Genomic DNA, 12,934 nt, shown 5'->3' with positions numbered 1-12,934 from the left:
GCCCTATTTTTAAACTATTTTTCCAAACAAGCTCCAAGAAAACCTGGATCATGGACTGTGATCCATCTAAGCTGGCTTCCTTATAGACTAATTAGATGCTCTTTAATACTGGATTCAAGATTCTGGTCTCACTCTCACTCACTTTTGACAAAACCAAGGCTATGGCATCATAAACTCTGCCCAAATGCCTTCAGTGTAAAAACCACCTTGAAATCACCCAACCTTTTCCCTAAAACCAGTGAATATGCTCCCCAGAACTTTACCTTCTGTGACACTATTAACACAGTCAAGATGTTTGGTGTTCCTCTTATTGCAGTAACTTCATAAGCTTATTTTGCTTCGTCAACAGGTTTTTTAAGACTATATTTGGGAAGTTGGCAGCTGACATCTGTCTAATATTTATGAGGAATTAGAAGATTGTATTTTGTTATATATACAATAAAAACACTTTCTCCTTTAATTCTCTTCAAACCAAAATATCACTACAGCAGAATAAGAACATTGATATCAAGCTTCAGCAAGTACTTAAAGAATTTTTGATATCTCTTTAAAATAAAAAAGACCCCACAAGAATTAAAGTATTTACACTTGCATGATTCTTAAACCAGCAATCTTGGCAAAAGTTCTCCACAAATAAGAGTCCGAGTAATTCCCCCAGCCCACGTGAAATATAAGCTGTGGAATTTAATAGAATTTAATTAATTAATTAATTAAAGATACATGCTCATAAGTTAAAAAACATATATGCTTATGTGTATATTATAAGTATCTTTCATATAAGAAAATATTCTTTTTATTCTGAAATTTTTACTCCAACAGGAGACCAACAAGAATAAGGAATTCAAACACTGAAAACAGCAAATAAAAACTGGGGCTGGGCAGGGGGGAGCAAAACCTGGTTATCTCAGAATGATGATATAGCCAGAAAGTAGTTCTTCTTCCTAATAAAGGAAACGTCAAATGGTAAATATTTCAGGTGTGAACACACAACATACAGGAGGTCCCATTTCTTTGGAAATAGCTGTAAATATATTCATCTGCGTAAAACAATCATCTGTGTCTAGTCATGCATGCTCTCTGCTCCCGTGGCTGTCACTGCTGTCGATCTGAAGTTGAAAGGTAATGGCCTCATGATTCAAGGAAACTGCTGAAGTGTGTACTCAGGCTTCAGTTGGAGAGATGGGTTCATTTATCATCATAATAAGCTATTACCATCGAGAGGTCACAATTCATTGAAGAGACAGTCAGTCTAATTGCCTCGATTCCGTTAGCTTTTGACGTGCCTCAAGGAGATAAGCACTCTTTTGCAGGTAATTTTCAATCACCCAACAAACTACTTGTTTAATAATTCATCACATTTCAGATTGGGGTCTTATCACATAGCCCCTTTTTCCATGTGACAAATGCTAGATTTCAACTACTTGGAATCTCAGACCCAGGGAATGGAAGAAGAACTTCCGGAAAAGTTAGGCAAGATAGCACCTGCTTCAACTCAACTACTACTGCAGGAAGTGACGAGAAAACCTCAGGAATAAATGTGTGAACTTTATGCTTCTCCACTTGGCACTGCTGACAACAATAGGATTCCCCGAAACTATCTGGAAAGAGAAGAGTGCTATTCAAATCCTCGTGGTTAATTAAGCATGCCAACCAATTTTTAACTTATAGGATTGGGGCACTTAATACTTATTTAAGTGATCACATTAAAGCAGTAAATTTTACAATAAAGTCTAGAATCTGAAGCAATAGTTTGTAATAGAATAGATTAAAAGAAAGGCTGTTGTAGTTAAAATATCACATTTTACATCTTTGACAATACTCTGTTCACAGAGGGTATGGACAGTCTCTGGAGGCAAGCTCACCTCAATTCAAATGCTAGTTGCGACTCTAAATAGATAAGTAACCTTATAGTTATAAATATATATTCTTGTTCTCCACTATTTTTTGAACAAATGGTGGTATATACATATATACACACACACACACATACAAACATACTATTCTGCTTCCAGGTTTAGTTACTGAAATGTGTACTTTGGATCATTCCATAGTAGCATACAAGGAACTTCTTTCTTTATTTATTTAAAGTTTGATAGTGTTTCAGTCCATGTATGTATCCAAACTCATTTAATTAGCTCTCAGTGATAGACATTGTTGTGGTCATCACAAACATTTATGAATGAATGACTTTGCATTTCTCATGTTTATACATGCCAGTAGGGTAAATTTTCAGAAGATAAATATAGAAACAAATGTGCATTTGTAACTTTGGTCAAGATTTCTAAATTGGTTTTCTTGGATTGCATAAATGTATATTCCCACTACTAATATATAAGGATCTTTGTCTTTTTAAAGTCTCAGTAATCGGTACTGTCCATTTTGTTCTCTTTCCTAAGATAGATGACAAATGATTTCTCAATGTAGTTATCATATTGATTCAGGTTGAACATTGTTTTATATTTTTCCACCTTCATTGAGAAATAATTGGCATACGTCACTGTATAAGTTTAAGGCATACAGCAAGTATTTCCTTTTGTATAAACTGTTCATATCTATTGCCCATTTTTTTGTTGGACCATTGGCCTTTCTCATCAATTTCTATAACCTCTTTAGGTATTAGATTAGCCTTCCGTTTGCTACAAATTAAAACAATAAGAAGTGTGGGGTTTTAAAAAGAATTGATATTTTATTATTTGTATTATTTGTATTATTTGCTAGGGCTGCCATAAGAAAGTAAGACAAACTGAGTGTCTTCAACAACAGAAATTCATTATTCAGAGTTCTGGAGATTACTAGTCCTAAATAAAGGTGTTGGCAAGACTGGTTTCCTCTGAGGCTGTGGGAGAAGGATGTGTTTTAGTCCTCCTTCTCTGGTTTGTAGCTGGCTGTCCTCATTGTCCCACTGACATTCTCCCTGTCTCTACATTTTCCTTTTTTATAAGGACACCAGTTGTACTGAATTGGGATCTATCTACATGACCACCTTAATGACATTATAGCTGCAAGGTGTTGACTGTGTTTATTATGCTTATAAAATTTACTTGTCTAATTAGTTACTGATGGGTAGAAATTACAAATTCCTTTATATACTAGGCCTTCAGTGAAACAGGAGTGGTAAGATACTTATCAAGCTATTTTCCTGGAAAGACACGAAGCGATGATTGTTGATTGTTGGCTTTATTTTGGTACTTTCAAGATAAAGTGCAAATGCTCGGCAGGTTTCTCAAAAAGCTAGCTAACTGATCTTTTTTTCACATCTGCAAAGCTGCTGCTTAAGTCATGTAATCTACTTGCTTGCTAAAATGAACTCTCTCTGATTGTCCATTTTTATCTTTAATGTTATCTTGTCCCTTACCACCACCAGATGCTCTGTCAGATGGCAATAAATAGGGGTCAAAGTGTTCTGCAACAAACATCTTTAATTGATATAAAGACTATCTCTGATACATATAAATTCCTACAGTGTACAACTATAGAAATTCACGAAGAAACTGACATTTAGTGAACAGCTTCTGCGTGCTAAGGGTGTTTTAGAGGGCTTTGCACAATTCTAAGGCTGGAACTCTCATTTTGCAGATAATGGAAGACTCAACTAAATTATGGGATATGTCCAAGATCATAAAACTAGTAAGGTAGATATCCAGAATTTGAATCAGATCTGTGAAAGGCATAGGGATGAAAATGCTAAGAATAACTGACCATGACTTCTCCTTACTTAATTAATCCCTTTCAATCGATTCTCATGAAAACGAAGAAAGAAAATAACGTGTGAGTTTGTTAGTCCACAATCAAGATGTCAGCAGGACTGGTCTCTTCTAAGGGCTGTGAAGGAAGAATCTGTTCCAGACTTCTCTCTTGGCTTAGAGATGGCCACCTTCTCTCTTTGTCTTTAGGCCATCTTCCCCTTACACATATCCGTCTCCCATCCTTCCCTGCAGACTTTCCCTTTCCACTATTAACAAAAAAAAAAAAAAAACAAAAAAAAAAAAAAATAGACGAAAAAACCCCAGTATATAAAGAACACTCTAGCTATGATAGGTTCCAAAATGGTATAACACTGACCTACTAAAGAATCCCGGGTGTCTGTCCCACAAGAGCTAGGGCTAGTGTACCAGAATCAACAATCAATCACTTCCCTATGGTTCTCCACTGAGCTGCACATAAAACACGATATAAAGTTTTATTTAAGAAGATATAGAAAAAAATGTAGCTTTACATTAAGATTTGATTGAAATTCTCTAATTGATGATTTTGCCTTTCTTTGGTTTTGGGATGAGGGATAGGGGTTGAAGAAGGAAAAACTTTTACGTTCTTCGTATGGCATAGACTTCCTTTGCATCGTTTCAAAAAAATTGTGTACAAAGAATACTTGAAATTCTATTTTAAGTCTGTGTGTTTTGTTATTCATTCAGTAACCACTGTGGTAAGCCCCAGGGCTAAAGAGATGACTAGCCGGAGGTCCTGTGTTAGGTGCAATCAGTGGAGAAAACATTATTTTATACTGTTTTGGATACTCTTAATTTCTTTTTGTAGGGACAAACGTCCGGCATCATATTCGTTTCACCAGAAAAACTTTCTACATTTTTCCTAGTGTAATTTGTTGGTGAAAAAGTAGCTCAGCCTTTATTTCTCTGAAAAACTCTTGGTTTGCTTTCCTTTTTCACGGATATTTTGGCCTGCTAAAGAATTCTGGACTGCTTTTTTGTATGTTGTTGTTTCTTTCCTCCCCAATACTTTAAAATATTCGTGTACTGTATTCTGGTTTGCATCCTATCTGACAAGAATCTTCTATCTTTCTTATCTCTGTTGTTCTGTACATGATGTGCCTTTTTCCCCCCTCCGGCTGCTTTTATGATTTTCTCTTTGTCTCTCTCATTTTCTTTTTTTAAATAATTCAATTCAGATATGCCTTGGAATGATCTTCTTGTCGTTTTTGCGACTGTTTTCATTGACTGATTTTCTTCCTGGTTATGGTTCATATGCCCCTGCTTGTTTACATGCCTGGTAATTTTTGATTCGATGCCAGGCATGCTGATTTTATAGTGTTGGGTGTTGGATTTTGTTGTAATTAAGTAGTATTGGACTTTGTTCCGGCATGCAGCTAATTTAGTTGGAGCAAGTTGGTTTCTTTTAAGGTTTGCTTTTAATATTTGTTAGGGTGAATTTAGAGCAGCCTGTAGTGTAGGACTAATTTAACCCCTCTACTAAGATAATATTCTGTGAGTACTTTACCTGATGTCCTCTCCATTATAAAGATGTTTCATTTTAGGTGGTGGGAAAATGAACTATTACCAGCTCTGTGTTGGCTCCAGGAATTGTTTCACTTGCTACTTTTTGGTAACTATCCTAAAGTTAACTGAGATTGATATTACTGCTAAGTAAACTCCTTAATTTTTGTCATCAAATTGCTGTTAAACTAAATGCTCTCCTATTTAGTGCATGTTTAGTTGCTCAATTGGAAACAGTGATCTTTGTTCTCATTGTACTTCGTTATAAGGTGCTACAAACAGAATGATGCATATGAATATTAAAATTCTCCTTTAATAATTTGCAGTGCTAAAATTAGTGCTTTATACATTTAATTTAAAAAATATCAAGATACTCTTATGATAGGGTTAGGGAAGATTGGGAGATATGCATGTTTGACCTTGTAGGTGGGATAATTTTGCATAGTAGACTTTACTATAGCTATGGGCAACAAGTGAGTGCTCGGCTTTTTTGTTTGTTTTTAATAAATATATTTCTTCATGTACCCCTAACAATTCATTTGATTAGTTCTAGGCAGTAAATCTTCCTGGTACTACTCTATTATCAAATCATTCTCTTTTTTTTTTTTTGTAATTTTTTTAACATTTATTTATTATTGAGAGACAGAGAGAGACAGAGCATGAGCACGGGAGGGAGGGAGGGGGGTAGACACAGAATCTGAAGCAGGCTCCAGGCTCTGAGCTGTCAGCACAGAGCCTGATGTGGGGCTGGAACTCACAAACAGTGAGATCATGACCTGAGCCGAAGTTGGACGCTTAACCGACTGAGTGACCCAGGTGCCCCATCAAATCATTCTTAATGAGATCTGATTCATGGAATAAAAATTCAATCACCGTTGATTTGTCCTATTTACTTTTATGGTCATGCCATTCTCCCACATACACAATACCTTCTTTTTTTTTAATTTGTTTTTTACATTTATTCATTTTTGAGAGACAGAGAGAGACAGAGCACAAGCAGGAGAGGGGCAGAGAGAAAGGGAGACACAGAATGAGAAGCAGGCTCCAGGCTCTGAGCTGTCAGCACAGAGCCCGACGCGGGGCTCGAACTCACAAGCTGTGAGATCATGACCTGAGCCGAAGTTGGACACCTAACCGACTGAGCCACCCAGGCGCCCCACAATACCTTAATTGAGAGGAGATTGGATTATGTTTATTAGTTTTTAATTTTTTTTAACCATGTTTGAAATAATTTTTCAACGCTGACATAAATCCTAAGTCAAGAGTCATGATTTCACTCATATGTGGAATTTAAGAAACAAAACAAATGATCATCGGGGAAAAAAAGCCAGGCAAACCAAGAAACAGACTGTCAACTATAGAGAACAAACTGATGGGTCCCAGAGGGGAGGTGGATGGGGGGATGGGTTAAATAGGTGATGGGGATTAAGGAGTGCACTTGTGATGAGCCCTGGGTGTGGTATAGAACTATTGAATCACTATATTGTACACCTGAAACTAATATTACACTGTATGTTAACTAATTGGAATTTAAATACTTTAAAAAACCCAGATAAGTAAATAAATAAGTAAACAAATAAATAATAGCTCCATCCTTTTATTTGGAAAAAACAACAACAGCCTGCTGTTGTTGTTATTATGTAGCATTAATCACCAAGTATTAGTTGAGCTCCTTTTATGTGATAAGAAGGACCCTACCCTGTAAATCTCAAACATCAGTCTCCTTCAAATCCAGAGGTTCAATTTGAGATCTGAGAGATGGAACTGAAAGTCAAGCAAGCACAACAAGGAAGTACCAGAGATTTCTTTTAGAAGCCAGATGCTATTTTGTCAGCAGACTTATAATGTGCATCTTAAGCTTGCCTATAGGTACTGTTGGCAACTAGAGGAAACAATTTAAAAGCTTCTTTCTCTGAGCTAGAAACAGAAAACGACAACGTCATGTTGTAGAAAACAAGCATTGTTCTGTGAAGAACAAATCACATAAGATTAATTTAATAATGCTCAGAGACAGAATCGTAAACCTGAATGGTAATGCGGGAAGAGTAGACAGGCCAAGCCAGATTCTCAGGGAACTTTACAGATGCAGAGACGATTGCTTTTGGAAGTCGCACTATTTCAGACCACTAGGGGAACCTTAAGTAAATGACTATTTCAGTGTTCCAATAGCACTTAGTTTACTAAAGCAGTAAATTATTCCAACTCTGAAATACCCAAACTGTTTCTGAATAGCTGTAGCCTGTAGCAAACCAGCAGGATTCTGCCCTCTAGATCTTTCCATTCCTGCCTAGTCCCATGCGTAAACCAGTGCCCTACAACCAAGCATTAACATTTGCCAAGCATTTTGAAAATGAAATGCTGCCTCATACAACCCTCTGGGTGGCTGACTTAATCCTCCTTGACTCTCTAAAATGAGGAGTGAGGGGGAACCAACGCTTGATTGTGCCAATTGTGCTAGATATTCACTCACATGTGAGAAAAAACATTTTCAAGATTGCTATTGAAGAATTAACTCATAAGGGAGATGGTGAAAATATTTAAATGGAACGGGCAGTATAAAAATGTGCTAAGATTTTCCAGGCCTCATGACTACCCACCCCCCCCACACACACATATTCAGTTATGTGTGCCTCATGACTCCAAAGAGGGTCTGCAGTCAATAAAAATGTGTCTTAGGATAAAAAATACTCCTTTGCTCGACTGGCTAGCGTTCTTGAGTTTTATCACAATCAGGTGGGCCTCTCAGTCAGCAAAGTGTATCCCATGTGAGAGCAGTTTTATTATTTGGAGTCAGGTTCCTGAAGAAAAAAAAAGGAAGAACGGCATGTGGCATCTTCGTTATAACAGAATAAGCATAGCACATCTCCCTTCTGTTAGAAGTAGCCTTCTAACCAAGCGCTTTGGAATATGTTTGAAAATTGGTTACACAAATATTTAGCAAAGCTAATAGCATCTCATAAATATTTTTTTTTGACTTTGGAATTAACACTAAAAAAGCGGAGGTGGGATGATATACCCACAGCCTCCTGGTCATGGGTGTAAATGAAATTCAGTATCCAAGCAGATGTACTGGTTTCCTGATAGACTATTTCTGTCAGATTCTGGCAATGGCTCTGATCTGAACAGCAATTACTGGTAAAGAATTTAGCCTCAACTATTTAGAGAAGTGGCTTTATTGAATTTATAAACAAGGCCCTACAATTTTCCATTTCCTTAGCAAGATATTAAATCAACCAAGCTAAGCATGTCACCATGACTATAATTTACGTGACGTGACGTGGCAGTTAAGATGTACGGTGGTAATTTGTGACAGCTTGCAGTATTATTGTAGTATCAAAGATTTATATGGTTCAGTTATTAAGGCAAATTGTTTCATTCATACGGAGATATCTGACAGTAAACCACCAAGGGCTTCCACATTGCATTAAAAAATGTCTTCCGTATTCAAACAATTTGCACACCCTGTTACCATTATTTTGTTCACTGAGTGGAAATTGAAGCAGAGGCAAGCACAGTGGGTCCCCCCCCCCGGCTGAGTGTTTATTTTTTTTAATATGAGATTTATTGTCAAACTGGTTTCCATACAACACCCAGTGCTCATTCCAACAGGTGCCCTCCTCAATCCCCATCACCCACCCTCCCCTCACTCCCACCCCCCCATCAACCCTCAGTTTATTCTGTCTTTAAGAGTCTCTTATGGTTAGTGAAATAAGTCATACAGAGAAAGACAGATACCATATGTTTTCACTCTTATGTGGATCCTGAGAAACTTGACAGAAGACCATGGGGGAGGGGAAGGGAGGAAAAAGTTAGAGAGGGAGGGAAGCACAGTGTTTTGAAGTGAAAATGATCTGTGGAGGAATATGAAGGGCTTCGTTGTGGGTGGTTATAAGGAACAGTTCAGCCAGGATAAAGGAAGTTATCTTTGGGCACCAACATCTAGGAACAGGATGTCCAAATTCTTTGCTCTGGTGTTATTTAATATCCCATTAGCTTCCATGCTTATGTCAGTTTGATTTTCAGCCAACAGAAAGAAAACGCATATGACCCAAGAAAAAATATGGAAAATGTGGTTAAGAATATTCTATGATAAGCTATTAAATAAGTTTCACTATTGTAAGAAAAATAAGACCTTTGAAACTCATCCAATTTTGACCCAAGGCTCTTCTCTGAACTCCTCAGAGCAGAAAAAATTTGGACGTTTATCTATGTTTTATTTATTTATTTATTTATTTATTTATTTATTTATTTATTGGCAATTTTAAGCTGTGGATATTCAAGACTTATGTGCTATTTTATTCTTGTTGGGAATACAGGAGGTTCCAAAATAGAACAAGATGGAATGACTTTTTGTTGTAAAAGACCTTGCAAATATAAGTTTAACTGGATTTTTTATTATAGCTGTAGAATTTTATACAATATACACTGTCTGTTTTAAAGTACATATTCATTGAAAAATGGGTTTTATTCATTAACACATTATTCATAATAGCATTTAGAAGTCTGCTCAAAATAAGAAACTGGCCACTAGTTGGGGCATCTGGATGCCTTAGTGGGTTAAGCATCTGACTTCGGCGCAGGTCATCATCTCGTAGTTTATGTTCCAGCTCTACATCAGGCTCTGTGCTGACAGCTCAGAGCCTGGAGCCTGCTTCAGATTCTGTATCTCCGTCTCTCTTTGCCCCTCCCCTGCTTGCACTCTGACTCTCTCTCTCAAAAATAAATAAGCACTTAAAAAAAAAAAGAGTGGCACCTGGGTGGCTTAGTCGGTTGTGTCCGACTTTGGCTCAGGTCATGATCTGGCATTGAGTTCAAGCCCCGCATTGGGCTCTGTGCTGACAGCTCAGAGCCTGGAGCCTGCTTTGGATTCTGTGTCTCCCTCTCTCTTTGCCCCTTCCCCACTCACACTGTCTCTGTCTCCCTCTCTCAAAAATAAACATTAAAAACCTTAAAAAAAAAAAAAAAAAGAAAGAAATTGGCCACTAGTTAATTTTTTTTAATTAGCTAAAACCACCAACCAGTTTGTGTTCACTAACATGTGAACTACTAAGTTTTTCTTCCTCAATAAGTCATATGCCATGCAAGAGAACCACTAACAGTAAATATATTTTGTTTGTTTAATCAAAGAAAATTTCTTCCAAAGTAACACAATAATCCTATAGGTGAAAACATACAGGCTTACACAGCATCGGTTTGCTAAGGGATTTTTCTGTGACTGCTGCAGTTTCTGATATGATTAGTGATGTAACCATCAGCCCATAAGGTATTAACTTTCACAGAATTACTGTACCAAATTGGTTTCCAACAAATTATTAGGCAAAATAAAATAAAATGGTAAAAGCTAAGGCACCTATCTAGATAGAGTTAATCTACAACAGAACAACAACAACAACAACAACAAAAACACCTGCATTTCCAAGACTGCTACATTTGTTTATCTGTGTATGTTTTTATATGTGTGTGGTGGGCTTTAAAACAAACGGGCTTTCAACCTGGCACTTCTTTTAGGGTAGTTTTCTCTCTGAGCTCCAGGAAATATGTTGTTTACATAGACTTCATGGCAAGCATTAAGTTAGTTATGTAATACATTTCATTTCCAATTAACATTCATGCAAGATAGAAGAATTAGCTCTCTTGAATATCAGTTTTGAAATAAAATAGACACAGATGACGAAAACTCCAGTAAGCATCCCACCATAGGCAACTCTAGAAAAATAGCTATTTCAAGTAAATGCAACACAGTTTCTTTCAATATTTATAGTTGGTTTTGCAAAATCATCTGAGAGGCTTTGCAAAAATATCCTAGAGTCTTCATTAGTTTAGTCATTCATTCAAAAAGTTCGCATAAAAATGAGTTGGAAACTGCCAAAAAACAAGTGAGTACAGAACACCAACTATGTAAAGTTGTGACCTACAGATGCCATAGCCCGTTAACTCTTGGTATACATACTTCTCCCATGGATCCTGGGAGAAATACCCAACTAAAACTGATCTCGTTGCTTCTGGCAACACAACACACCATCAATTTGTTTTGACTTTTCTTAAAAAAAATACTTAATGAAACTCGTCATTGATCAGCTAAAGCAAAGTGGCAGGAAGCCAGCACTGTCTGGACTTACTTTGTTTCCCAGATACAGAGCTGGTGCACTCCAGTAGTACCTCTGTGGCAGGGAACGCTGGGCTTCCACACTGCTGATGCTGATCTGCTGAGCTGGCTCTGAGTCATCCTGCCGGGGAGCCACTCGAATGTGGCCAGAGAGGTCAGTTAGGTACCAGCCGCTCATGTCTTGTATCTTCAAGAAAACACACAATCATTGTTATTTAGGAAAAACAAAAGCAAAAGTCATATCCTTTTCTTTCTCTTCCATATTCCATATAGTGTCAATTTTTTGGAAATAAAAAAAACCCCCTAAAACTATAAAAGTTTAGAAAAATATAAGAGTTGTGGAAAATATGAAATTTATCATATGTACTCATTATAGGTTCTCATTATTTTCTTGATGGTTCTAGGAGTTTGAATAGTAATACGGAATAATCTAGTTTTATTGATCCAATGCTTTAAAACATTTTTTCAAATGTTTTACTTGACATTTGAGAGAGAGAGAGCACGAGCAGGGGAGGGGCAGAGAGGCAAAGACAGAATCTGAAGCAGGCTCCAGGGTCTGAGCTGTCAGCACGGAGCTTGACGCGGGGCTTAAACCCACAAGCAGTGAGATCATGACCTGAGCTGAAGTCAGATGCTCAACCAACTGAGCCACTAAGGTGCCCCGATCCAATGCTTTTAAGAAGTTATGATTCCAAATACTTCTTTCTTAAAAAATAGAAATTCATTCAAAGTTACACGATGATTATAATGTTATACAAATTATCAGACAATTGGATTCTCAATTTCATATTTTCCATTTCGCTAATAATTTCCTGTTGCTTATGGAAAATAATATTCCAAAAGGTATTACATATATTTGTAAAGCAGAGGAAGAAAAGAAATACAATATGCAAGTGCATGAAAGGTAGCTTTTCATTTAGTATTTCCAACCTTCCCCTTAATTAAATTTCGATTTTGAGGCTTGAGAACATTTGAATCCACCAGCCTGTTGCTATGGCCACAGCTCAAAATACTATACCTAGTCGTTCCCATGGGGTCAGAGTACTACAGAAACTCATAGCCTAGATCCTTGTCCCAGAAAAGGAAGGAGCCTTAAAGGAAAAATCGGAAACACACGCGGTGATTTGCTTTTCCATCTTTAGACTCTGGCCAGGAGTGGGTATACAGCTACAATTCTAATTTAGACTGTCCTACCTAGCTGGGACAAAACACAAGATACTGAGCTCTGTGGCTACCAGGGGCCTACTTAGATGTGTATGAGTGGCTTGGTGTTGTGGGTGATGGGGAGCAGAATAGTGATGGTGATAATATGTGCATGAAGTATTTTTAATTTTTTTTCATGTAGAGGTCATTTGATTCTCCCAAACCCATGCAGTTGCTGGAACTGCCATGGTCCAAAGAGAAAGACCAAATAAAAACATATTGGCTAGTTAGATCTTCAGATAGAGGCTACTTATTTCCTTCTCTCCCCCTTTCCAACAGCATCCTTCAGGCATTCTAGGACAGACCAGTGAGATTCAGAGGAAGTTCTTACCAGAAAGCTGACTGAAATGGAAATGTCAGTGGACCTAGATGCTGAACACCAAGGCTGAGTGCTACT

At 37.3% G+C, this 12,934-nt stretch overlaps 1 protein-coding gene across 4 annotated transcripts in view; it reads right to left on the bottom strand.

Annotated features, from left to right (window-relative positions):
- LAMA2 (laminin subunit alpha 2) overlaps positions 1–12,934 on the bottom strand; it is a 609,036-nt gene that overhangs the window by 319,163 nt on the left and 276,939 nt on the right. For all 4 annotated transcript variants that reach the window (XM_042939791.1, XM_042939793.1, XM_042939792.1 and 1 more), the window contains one exon: positions 11,348–11,521. In XM_042939791.1, coding sequence (XP_042795725.1) covers positions 11,348–11,521 — 174 coding nt within the window. The remainder of the gene's footprint in view (positions 1–11,347; positions 11,522–12,934) is intronic.

This window comes from Panthera leo, chromosome B2 (assembly GCF_018350215.1).
Source record: "Panthera leo isolate Ple1 chromosome B2, P.leo_Ple1_pat1.1, whole genome shotgun sequence".
NCBI classification, from domain to species: domain Eukaryota; kingdom Metazoa; phylum Chordata; class Mammalia; order Carnivora; family Felidae; genus Panthera; species Panthera leo.
The sequence above is the reverse complement of the archived record's forward strand: the minus strand, read 5'-3'. Positions and strand labels throughout refer to the sequence as shown.